This window comes from Montipora foliosa, chromosome 9, assembly GCF_036669935.1.
Source record: "Montipora foliosa isolate CH-2021 chromosome 9, ASM3666993v2, whole genome shotgun sequence".
NCBI classification, from domain to species: domain Eukaryota; kingdom Metazoa; phylum Cnidaria; class Anthozoa; order Scleractinia; family Acroporidae; genus Montipora; species Montipora foliosa.
Genome location: NC_090877.1, coordinates 42,208,943 through 42,220,172, shown reverse-complemented (window position 1 = coordinate 42,220,172; position 11,230 = coordinate 42,208,943). Strand labels below are relative to the sequence as shown.

General features: G+C 40.1%; 1 protein-coding gene across 1 annotated transcript in view; it reads left to right on the top strand.

Moving 5' to 3' along the window:
* The first annotated feature begins 374 nt into the window (after positions 1-374).
* LOC137969866 (sodium-coupled monocarboxylate transporter 1-like) overlaps positions 375-11,230 on the top strand; it is a 20,469-nt gene continuing 9,613 nt past the window's right edge. The window contains exons 1-10 of the mRNA XM_068816255.1: positions 375-436; positions 584-1,007; positions 1,853-1,918; positions 4,597-4,648; positions 5,689-5,756; positions 6,340-6,494; positions 6,616-6,756; positions 7,356-7,485; positions 8,135-8,223; positions 11,057-11,169. Coding sequence (XP_068672356.1) covers positions 666-1,007; positions 1,853-1,918; positions 4,597-4,648; positions 5,689-5,756; positions 6,340-6,494; positions 6,616-6,756; positions 7,356-7,485; positions 8,135-8,223; positions 11,057-11,169 — 1,156 coding nt within the window. The 5' untranslated portion in view covers positions 375-436; positions 584-665. The remainder of the gene's footprint in view (positions 437-583; positions 1,008-1,852; positions 1,919-4,596; positions 4,649-5,688; positions 5,757-6,339; positions 6,495-6,615; positions 6,757-7,355; positions 7,486-8,134; positions 8,224-11,056; positions 11,170-11,230) is intronic.

Here is an 11,230-nt window from a genome sequence, read left to right as displayed (position 1 = left end):
CGATGCGTGACCTCAACCCGCGCAGAAAAAATTTCCATAAATTCCTGCCAGTTCATTCACTCTCTGCAGATCTGATCACATGGAAAGACTCACGTATTGGTGACTTCGCATCCAACACGCTTCTTGAATAAAGCTCTAAGAAGAAAAGAAAAACCTCCGACACTTGATTCTCTTCGGAGGTTTAACTGCATATTTGGGATTTTCAAAAGTTCAGGAAATAAAGAAATGAAAGATTGGTACTATGAAATTCATTCGTTGTTCTATTTAAAACGTGTTAATGAAACTCCGTCCCCATCCGTGTTACGAAAGAGTTCGAATCAAAGTCGCACGCACGCACGCACGCCCGCACCGACTTGAACGAAGATTGCTACACGTCACGCATTCTACTATTGGGAAGTTGAGTTCGGAGCGCAGCTGATGATTTTCAAGCAAAAAGGTTAGATCAATATTTTTGTGAGACCAGTGCATGGTACGATGGAGCTTCTTTCGTTGTAATAGCACGGAATGGACGTGGCTTCCGGTCCTTGATAATGTCATTCGAATTCGTGACATGACATCTAAAGCTGTATTTGCATATTTGCAGAAAGCGTCGGCCCCGTCTCTAATTCATACCGGCTACATTTTCAAACCCCTTAGCGTTTACTAGCAGCAGAGTTCCCAAGATCATGACTGACGACCGCTTTAGCCCGGTTGATTACGTTGTTTTCTCGATCATGTTGTTGATCTCAGCACTGATTGGAATATGGTACGGCTGCGGACCTGGAGGAAAGCAGAAGACCACGGCCGAATATCTTCTCGCAAATCGCAAGATGCGGCATTTTCCAGTGGCGATCTCTTTGCTAGTGTCTTATCTATCTGCTATAACACTTCTTGGAGTCCCATCTGAGATCTACACATACGGTGCACAGTATTACGTGCTGATCTTGTCCTACTTTATCATTTGCGGAACTGTGGCCATCGTCTTCGTTCCAATGTTTAGGAGAGTGAATATCACTTGTGCTAATGAGGTAGGATCAATTGTTCTTTTTCTCGTCGATGTTTATGTTCGAAATTCAAAATTTGCTTGAGAGGGAAACGGCTTTAATTGCAAAGGAGGAGGATTGTCCTAAGAGAGGCAACATATCGTTTAATAGCCTTGCCTGGAGCTCTTTCTGCTACAATGCATATTGCAGTGGAAAACAAATAAATATGTAACATATTGTTAGGTGGCACTATTTTGATTTTTCACAGTATGTTAATAAAGTAGAACAATTTAGTTCATTTGAAGGTGGTTCCATCTCTGCATGAGCTCTCAGCTTATAAAGCTTTAGCTTTCAAACCTATGAATTACAAGGAAGTGCATCAACTTAATGAGCCGTCATTATCCATTGAAGTTGTTTTTTTTTTTCCCGTGATTATTAGTAGTCGCCTCAAAAAGACACTGTCTCTGGTTGTTGAATCTCTTAAGTGCATTCTCTTGGAGAGAACACTTAGTGGTCGAGAGTGATTTTCGAAAGGAAATGAATTTTGTGAAAATATCTATCATTCGCGAGTGACGCACCAATATTTATAAACAGGAACAAAAGAGGAAAAAAAATAATGTCGTACAGATGCTTTCCAAAGCTATGAAAACTATAGTTTCCTCAAGCCTTGAACGATTTCGATTGGTAAACGGTACTGTCTGCAAATTTCTATTTGAGACGAAACCCGAGACTGCTAAAAATTGACCGGCCGGTTTTTTTTCTGAAGGTTGAACGAGAAGCGAGCGTGAAGCTCACCCTCGTGCTCGTCACCCCGCGCGCGTCGCGGATCAATCGCGCACGCTGCTCGCAGACTAGAACAAAGCTAATTTTCTATGGCGTCTTTATTACAGTACTTGGAGCTCCGCTTTTCCGTTGGTGTCCGAATAGTGGGATGTGCGTTCTTTCTTTTGGAATATGTAAGTATTACGGTGAAATAACTTTCAAATATATATATATATATATATATATATGCAGTTATATATATATATATATATATATATATATATATATATATATAAAACGACGATTTTCAGGCATGTTTCTGCAGAAATCTCTGCCTTCTTTAGTGCAAGTGTTGCATTAGATGCAAATTTGAAAAGATCTGAAAAATGTCAATAAGTACAAAGACAACCTAAAGAAAAATGTATGAAGCTGTAAATTACAGAGACATGCTTCAGTTAACATGTTGAAGTTGTCGATTGAGGTTGTCTCGAGCTGGAAAGGTGTGTCTGCTTCATCAATTTATGCAGTACATGAAAACAGTCACTAGAACTCGGAACACCGCAATCATTGCGGTGTTTTCGAGTTCCAGTGACTGTTCGGCAATACTCCATCTGATGCTTTATCTTTCTTTCAGTGCAGCATTCCAATATTAGATTCAATATGAAAAAGGAATCTGATCACAAATTGCCTTTTAAAGATGTCGATATTGGCAATGAGTTTCACATACCCAGATGCATCACAAGAACACCCTTTACAGCCTTCTTTTGAATTTCGCCACTTTCTCTTCCTTTTCGTAAGAGTAACACCTGGAAGGGTTTCAAGACATCAAGACCCTTGTTGACATCCTCAAGAGGGATCTTTTCCGCAGCTACTTATACTTGACAATTATTCGCTTAAGGCGAAGTGAATATTGGTGAATATTTACCAAGACGTAGTCGAGGGAAATATTCCCTTATGCAAAAAACACCTGGAAGGGTTTCAAGACATCAAGACCCTTGTTGACATCCTCGAGAGGGATCTTTTCCGCAGCTACTTATACTTGACAATTGATTCGCTTAAGGCGAAGTGAATATTGGTGAATATTTACCGAGAAGTAGTCGAGAGAAATATTCCCCAATATTCACTGGGCCTAAGGCAAATAATTGTTTTAGTGTAATTTTCAGCGGTGAATATCAAGAAAGTGCAAAACAAAGGGCTAAAACAAGATAAAAAGGGACGAAAAGTGCTTGATTGGCTTAGCAGCCGCGCCTCCAAACATGTTATATTCACCGGGTAGCGCGGTGAATGTATCACTAAATTCTTATATTCACCGCTGAAAATTATACCAAATGTAGTTATAAACAGCTACCTCACGAAAACGCAAGGCCAGGATGCGTCCCCAATGCTCTTTGTTTCTTCCCCCAAATTTTGCATAAGCATTGTTTTTGTTTTCTCTTAGGGCCGCTGTAAGTCCCAAGAGAAAATGGAAACAATGCTTATGCAAATTTTGGGGGGACAAACAAAGAGTATTATGGTATTTTCGAAAGTAGCCTATAGCACCCCAACATGTTATTTTAAGCCCACCTACATATTAACATTTGTTAGATATTTGTATTCAGATTTGCATCTCAAGCAACACTTGCAGTGAATTAAAGGCAGAAGTTTCTGCCGGAACATGTCCGCAGCATTGAAAAGCGTTGTTTTATAGATTAAACGTTACCAAGAGGACGTTGCTTGACGTTACTGTGTCTCTCCTGTTCTCTAGACTTTAGGTGGAATACTATGTCTAATGATTGCTGGACTAAAACTCGGAGTCAAATGTCGGTATAATGAAGATTAGAGAACGCCGACAAAAGCAAAGAAAACGTCATATCAAAGTAAAACTTCACGTTGTTGTGAACGTTTCGCGATTATGAGTTAAACTGTCTCGCAACTATTGAGGAATTTAACTGGAATGAACTGCGCGGACGTTTTGACAAATTTGATAATTTGTCGCAGGTGTTCACGACGTCACAATCCGCAGTACATTTCCCGTTTTTGTTAGGACGAGACAAGGGCTTTTCCCCCAAAACCCCGAACGCATTTCGGGCCCGAAAAGCAATTTCTTGAATCTAAGATATACTTATTATTTAAAATTAATCTTCGAAACATTTTTACAAGACACACAATTTGAGTTAGTCTTGCTTGTATGTACAGCAATGATGCTTCAGCATGATTAGCGCTAGTCCTGGTGAATCGAACGAAAGAAGGTTACGTACGCGCGTACGACAAAAGCTCAGTGTGAGGGAAAGCCAACAAAAATATAAGGATTTGTTTGGGAATCCCGATAAAAGACCTGAGAAGATAATTTTACAAAAAAATTCTCAATTAAAAAGCCTAACCTTATTTGCCACTGTAGGTCGCTTCCTTCCTGTATGGTTTTTTTTTTCAGATTCGACGCGATTAAGCCATTATCAGTTCCTCGGTTGTCAACGGTTATAATAAAATATTAAGGCTGAGAACTGGATTCTCAGGAGTCCACGAAAAGGAGTCAAATATTCCTGGATAAAATGTTCCCACCTTTAAAATTCCACCGTAGTTTTTCTTTTATTTCAATCGGCTAGCCGCGCAATCGAAGCTCTGCCAGTGACGTCAGGCGTCTGTTAGTGTCCCAAATGAAACGATAAAACGATGGAAAAGACCCTTGTACACTTTGAACACGACACGGTGACCGTTGAGTTCAGTTTGGTAACGAGTCTTTGTTTGTGGCCTGGTAACGAGTATTTGTTTGTCTTTTTCTGTCGTCCCTGACGGACGTTATCAAACAATCAGTGCTGCTTTTCATTATGTTGCTAATAATGTGAGACTTGAAGGGACCAATAACTTTTCCTTAACTTAACTTTTTATTTTGCAGACTTTGTACCTGTTTGTCGTTCTATATACACCTTCTCTTGCTCTAGAGGCTGGTAAGGCACAGCACTAGTTTATTGTGAAAGACAAAGTCATATGTTTGCTTTAATTAATCTTTTTTCGCTCCCGCAGTGAGTGCGCCTGAAGCGAACGGACGAGGAAGCTCTCTAATCGGGAGAAGAACACATTTTTAATGTTTCCTCGAAATTCAAGGGGTTGCGGTAAAAGGCGCAAGAAATTGTAGTTATGCGCAAATGGAGGAATTAAGATGCGCGGTGTTCACGCACCTTTATGGAGTTTTGTATGGAGACGCCATGTGGTCCACCAATATGGCGGTCGGTAACCAACGAAAGCATCTTTGCGATGAAAGCGCTTACTTTTCTCTCATGAGATAAAAACCATGTGCATGAACACGTCTCCTAATTATCATTGTGTCACGCAAGGTGACAATTCGGAAATTCAAAATGCTGTATACTAATAGGCCTTTTGCAGCTTGTGATCACATGGTACAAAAACCGCCATACTGGAACGCAAATTACCCACTGGGATCTCTAAAACAAAGAAAATTTAAATTAACTTGCTTTGTTTTATGTGTCCCAGTGCGCAATTTGCGTTCCAGTATGGCGGTTTTTGTGCCATGTGATTACAAAGCTGCAAAGGGCCCATTCGAAACGAAAGACGTCACGGAACTGAAAACTTAAAATAAGCATTCATTTCTTGGTCATCTTCAACCTCATTTAGATAAGAATTCAGAAGAACTTGCGATTTTGATTTTAGAATTTGATAAACCTATAGTAATCTCCCTTCAATTCCACGCGCGAACCGTCGCGAAACCACCGCAAGCATATTTGAATAATCCCTTCCTCTCGGCAGCACTTCTACCATTTAATTAGGTAAACTAGTATTTTGTCTATTTGATCGTATATTGTGCGCTGTTATTGGCCAATTTAGCTGGCCGTTTTCAACACGTACGGAGTGCTTGTGATTGATTAACATAGCCACGCCCTGATTTGTATCATTTTTAAAATGGCGGTCAATTTTAATACGGAAAGCTCTATTTCATTAAAATTATTTTCTTTTTATAAACTTACTTTAGTCGCTGGAATCCCTTTATCAGCCTCTATTCTTACAACTGGAATAGTCTGTACCTTCTACACCAGCCTGGTGAGTAAAGAAATCTTTAACTCAAGATCTTATTTCAATCAGTAGTCATCGGATATGATTTAACAAATCATCTATTGTGCTAAGAAGTTAAATGCCGTCTCACACCAAAAAGATTTCTTGTTCTAGATGATGATGTGAGGTCAAAGAAACACTTAAATTGGCTCAACAAGTTGCGTGAGTTGCAGGGCAGATGTTACACTCTGCAACGTTTAAAAATTCGTGACGAAGTTTGGGAAAGGTGTTGGGGAAGAGGACCCGACCTCTACTTTTCGCGATGATTGAGGCAATAAGTAAGACAAAAAAACTGAGAAAACGTCTACCCGAGATATGTTACACTGGGCGATTTCTCGTGCCACTTGTGTAGCAGCAAAAGTGTGAGACAACGTGCGCGCAAAATTGCTTGTCGTGGAAGGCTTTTGGTGTGTTATTGGCACCAAAGGCTCTCACCAAAGCTGGGACTCGTTTTCCCGCCTTTTACGTTGGCTGTATGCACCAGTCTCGTGACCTGATTGGTTTTTTTGATTGCCCATGTCCTTCGACACGCAAGCGAACATGCTAAAATGAGCTTTGTTTGTGTTTCTAGGGAGGTCTCAAAGCCGTTATTTGGACGGACGTATTTCAGTCGCTCATTATGATCGCCGGCCTTATCGTTGTTGTAATTGTCGGCAGCCTTGAAGTTGGAGGGTTCAATCGAGTTTGGCAAATCAACAAAGACTTTGGCCGACTCGATTTCTTTAAGTGAGTATAGAGCATCGAATTTGAAATACGACACCCGAGGGTTTTTATTATTTTTATTTTTGCACACAAAGAGCCGTTTTCTTTGGACTTATACGTGAATTGTTTTCGTTTTATCTTTTAGCTTTAACCCAGATCCAAAGGTGCGCAATACATTTTGGACTCTCAGTCTTGGTGGTGCGTTCACTGCAATGCCAGTATGGACCGTGAGCCAAACAGCTGTTCAACGATTTCTTGCCATCCGTTCATACCGCGACGCTAGAAAGTATTTTTTTTTTTCATTCTTTCGTGTTTATGTGTATCAAGAGAAAATGAGGTGTCCACAATTGTTAAGCATGACGTCAAACGAACTTGTCTGGCATGCCAAGTAATTGTGGCAGTTAGAAATCCAGTATGGCTTTCGTAGTCGTCTTTTTCATCCAACAAGCGATCAGCTTCACAAGAAATTAAAGAATCTCCCAATCCGGGTTTTGGTGCAATTTCCTTGCTGCTGAAACTCGTTTTCGCCGACAAACCGTAATTCCACTCGGAACGCCCTTTTGAATTCTTTTGACTTTGCGGGCGTCTCGGGAAACTTCCCTTTCTGTGACATCTAAAAATAACGTAACTGATCCAGCTCTCTCAGGATCTTAAAGTTAGTTATGGCGGACCATTAAATTAAAATCAAAGCTTAAAACTGACTTTGGTCTCTTAGTGTTTAGTTAACGTAGTTTTAAAATCCAAAGAATAGTTTTTTTGGTCACAGGGGCACCTTAAACGTTTGCACTAAAGTGATGGCGTCCATATTCCAATACGCTAATGATATGAGGAGGATACGCTAGATTGCGAAGTGGCTGAAAACCAATTCTTCGTTTTTGTTTGTAGGGCGGTGTGGTTGAACATTCCTGGTCTGATCATCATTGTCACTCTGTGCTGTTTGGACGGACTTGTTATTTTCGCTGTTTATTCGGGATGCGATCTGAGAGCGGCCCAGAAAATTACCAGTAATGATCAGGTATTGCAGAGAGTAAAGATGAATCGCTGTACGTATTTTAAATTGAACAAATATATCACTGTCTCGAAGTGCCCTTAACTTCAGATTGAAAGACAAATTGAGGTAGATTGGATCCCACCGAATCACTGGATTAGATTAAGCAAAGAACGACGGTAACTGCTCAGAACGGGGTGCAGGGATGAGCAATCGCCTCCCACCAATGTGGCCCGGGTTCGATTCCCAGACTCGGCGTCGTATGTGGGTTGAGTTTGTTGGGTGTCTACTCTGTATCGAGAGGTTTTCTCCAGGTACTCCGGTTTCCCCTCTCTTCAAAAACCAACATTTGACTTGATTTGCGTTAACTGTTTATTTCAGTTGACAGTGTCCCCAATTACTGCTCAAGCGCTAGAACGACTAGACACTTAAATAAAGTTCTGTTCCTTTCCTTTCCTTTCTTTTACGAAAACACCACAAAACAATAGGCCTTTATTCACAGTATACATGTCTGATTAGATGTCCTTTGATTCCAAGTGGTTGATTCTTCAAGTAGTGGAGCACTCGTCTCCAACTAGATACGATTGAGACGGAAGTATTATATAATTGTTACTATCGTTGCATCGCGTCCATTCTCACCATGTTGTTGTTGTTGTTTTTTTCTTTGCAAACTTAGACCCTTCCTTATTTCGTAATAAACAAACTTGGCCACTTGAAAGGACTTCCGGGAATGTTCACTGCCTGTTTGTACGCTGGAGCTTTAAGGTATGCCTAATCGTCTTCACTGTGATATAATCTGCCTTATGAGAGGAACTTTCATATGACCTTGAAAAATAAACGTAAAACAGAACGTAAACAAAAATGCAAAACATTTAATTGGCTTATCGAACCAAAACAACCAGCGTGAATTTTCATTCGCTTAGCGAACGCGAATGCAAACAACGTCATCTCTCCATGGAACTTTCTGGAAAGCGATCGGCATGTCGCTTTGGCGTGATTTGAAATGCAGTAATGTGATTGGGCAATCGAACTGTTTACTGCCCATATTGGGAGTTTCCTTGGCGGGAATAAGGAGAAGCTTTGCTTTCATCTTGCCAAACATTTCTCGGTGAAACAAATGGCGAACACTTTTTCAAGGTCATACGATAGTCGCTCTACATACTCATCGCGGTTCTTATTGGTCAATGACGAATGCAATTTAGTAATTTTGTTAAGCATACAATAAATAAAAAATCTTGAGAACTTGCTTGTGCATTTCGTGATTTATGGCCACTCGGGATGGTTTGAAAGTTCTCAAATGGCACTCGCCCACAGCTCATACAATTTTGAGAACTTTCAAAACATCACTCGTGCACGTAAATCACAAAATGCATTCGCGTTCATACGATTTCCTATACAAATGACTACAATGCTTTGTAATAATATTTACGACCGACAACGAGGACTTCCGCATAGGTTCTGCGCATCTCGAGATACTCAGATTTCCTATTGGTGGTGCTTATTAATACCGGGATATTTTTGCGCGGTTCAAAACTATGCGGAGAAAACAGAACTTAGCAAGTGATCTTGGTATCCAAAAAGAAAATTGGCGGTAACCACGCATTGGTCAGAGATAATAAAGCTTTAATTTGGAAAAGAACGCCGCTTAATACATTACTTTGTATTTTAAAGCTTTTTACAAATATTGTTGATAGATTATCTTCGAAAAATGTGACGTTACGCCCAATTTTCTTTTTGGATTTCAATAACACTTGATAAGATCTTCTTTTCCCGCATATTCATTAAACCTCGCAAAAATATCTTTGAATTAGTAGGCACCGTTCTATAGCCTAAGCATTTTCTACGTATTTTCAACAATAAGCATGAGAGTTAGCGTTATCCTTTGGTTACGTAAAATAAATGCAGCTGTTTATCTTCACTTGAGGAACAGATTTGTGGGGACAGTTTGTGACGTTAATTAATAATTATTCCACGAGCGCGAGTTGGATATGAGGCGGAAACGCCGCAAAACACGCACGCCCTGCACGTGCGCTTTGCATTTTAGTACATTTCTTTGCCGTCCTTGTCCTGAAAACGACGTGAATTGACCAAATTTGAGGTTGTGTAGAGGACGTGAAAACCTGACGAAACATTCTCTCTTTTTTTCCAAACAACCACACCGCTTATGCCAGTTTTATTCCTGCATTGTTGATACACACTTTCCATTCCGAACGACTTACAATAATGGAAATAATATTTTTAGGAGACGTTCTCGTTGGCGGCTTCGTCGTTCTTGCGTAAGCTGCTTGGTGGTTATAGATCACTTAAATGGCGACCACCTTTATTTTCTTCTGTATATATGTTCATTAGACCTACTGCCCTCATTTTGAATCAAAAATTCTTTTGAAATTTACTCGTCGTAGCTAGCCTAGAAAAACCTTTTAGCATAAAAACACAAGAATATTTTATTTGGTCGCCATAATGAAAAAGGTATATAACCAGTCTCGTATTAAACAAGCGCGACTCGAACAATTGTTTTATTAAATTACCACTTAATTCTGAACGCCTGGACACTTGGACCAATCGATAACCGATGAGATAACTCATGACAAACAGCCGATAACCTTGTGACCATATTATAGGTCATACGGTATGTGAGCTGATAACCTCGATTTAGTGAATCAATCAGAAAGCTAGAAACGAAATATCCGACGTCGAAGATTTAATATCCGTCCGTATTCCTAAACATTTAAGAGTGCCGTTGAGGTGGGGGAAAAACAAGGGGACATTTTGTAACGCTTATCAAAATCGTAGTGCATCTAGTTTTGTGCATTTTTAGACATGTTTGGAAACTGCGACCTAAATAGCAACCAGGCTGCGCGGGTTATTCGAAAGGTGGATAACGCTATTAACCGGATAAATCACTATCCAGAGGATAAACACTAGCAAAACCAATTGAGTTATCCAGTGGAGAGTGATTTATGCAGTGGATGGCGCTATCCACCGTTGGAACAGCTGGGACCAGGTTTAATAAAAATGTGAAAAATGCATGCTGCACGTGCGACAAGCCTTCTAGTGCGTTTTCTTGCCCGTTTCTTTCCGTGCAAAACAACGAGAAATTATCATAGTTGACGTTTCGACGACAACGTGCACGTGAACATACATAGAGGATCTTACATGGCCGCGCGGAGATGCGAAATTTCTCCTCGTGCATGTGTTGAAGAATATGAGCGCAGCGAACGAGTGAAATATTTTTCAACTCGAGAAGAGAAATTACGTATCTCCAAGCGGTCATGTAATATTCTGTTTATTATATAAACACCAATGAAATACTAAATCATTTCACAAAATGCATCGAAAGGCGCGATTTTTCTATGTAGCCATAACAACAGTGATCTTTTCACGTGTAGAGATAACATGTTATTTTCACGTGTGAAGATATGTTTTCGCGCGAAAGCTCACTTGGTATTTTATTGGTGTTTATATAATAAAAAAGTATTATGTCTAATGGAGAATTTTTAAAGAGATGGACTACGAAAACCTGTAGCCATTTAATTAGTTCATGCTTGGTACGCTTCTCCGTTTTGATTCCAAGAATTTGATTTATTTAACTCAACAGCACAGCATCCTCTGCGCTGAATGCCATGGCTCTTGTTTCCTTGGAAGACATCGTCAAAAAAAAAGTTCCGGATATTTCTGACAGTGATGCGGCCAAACTGTGCAAAATCATTGGTTAGTTTAACGCTGCGGGGAAAAACTTTGTTTTTATACGTCAATTACCGTCTAGGGGTCT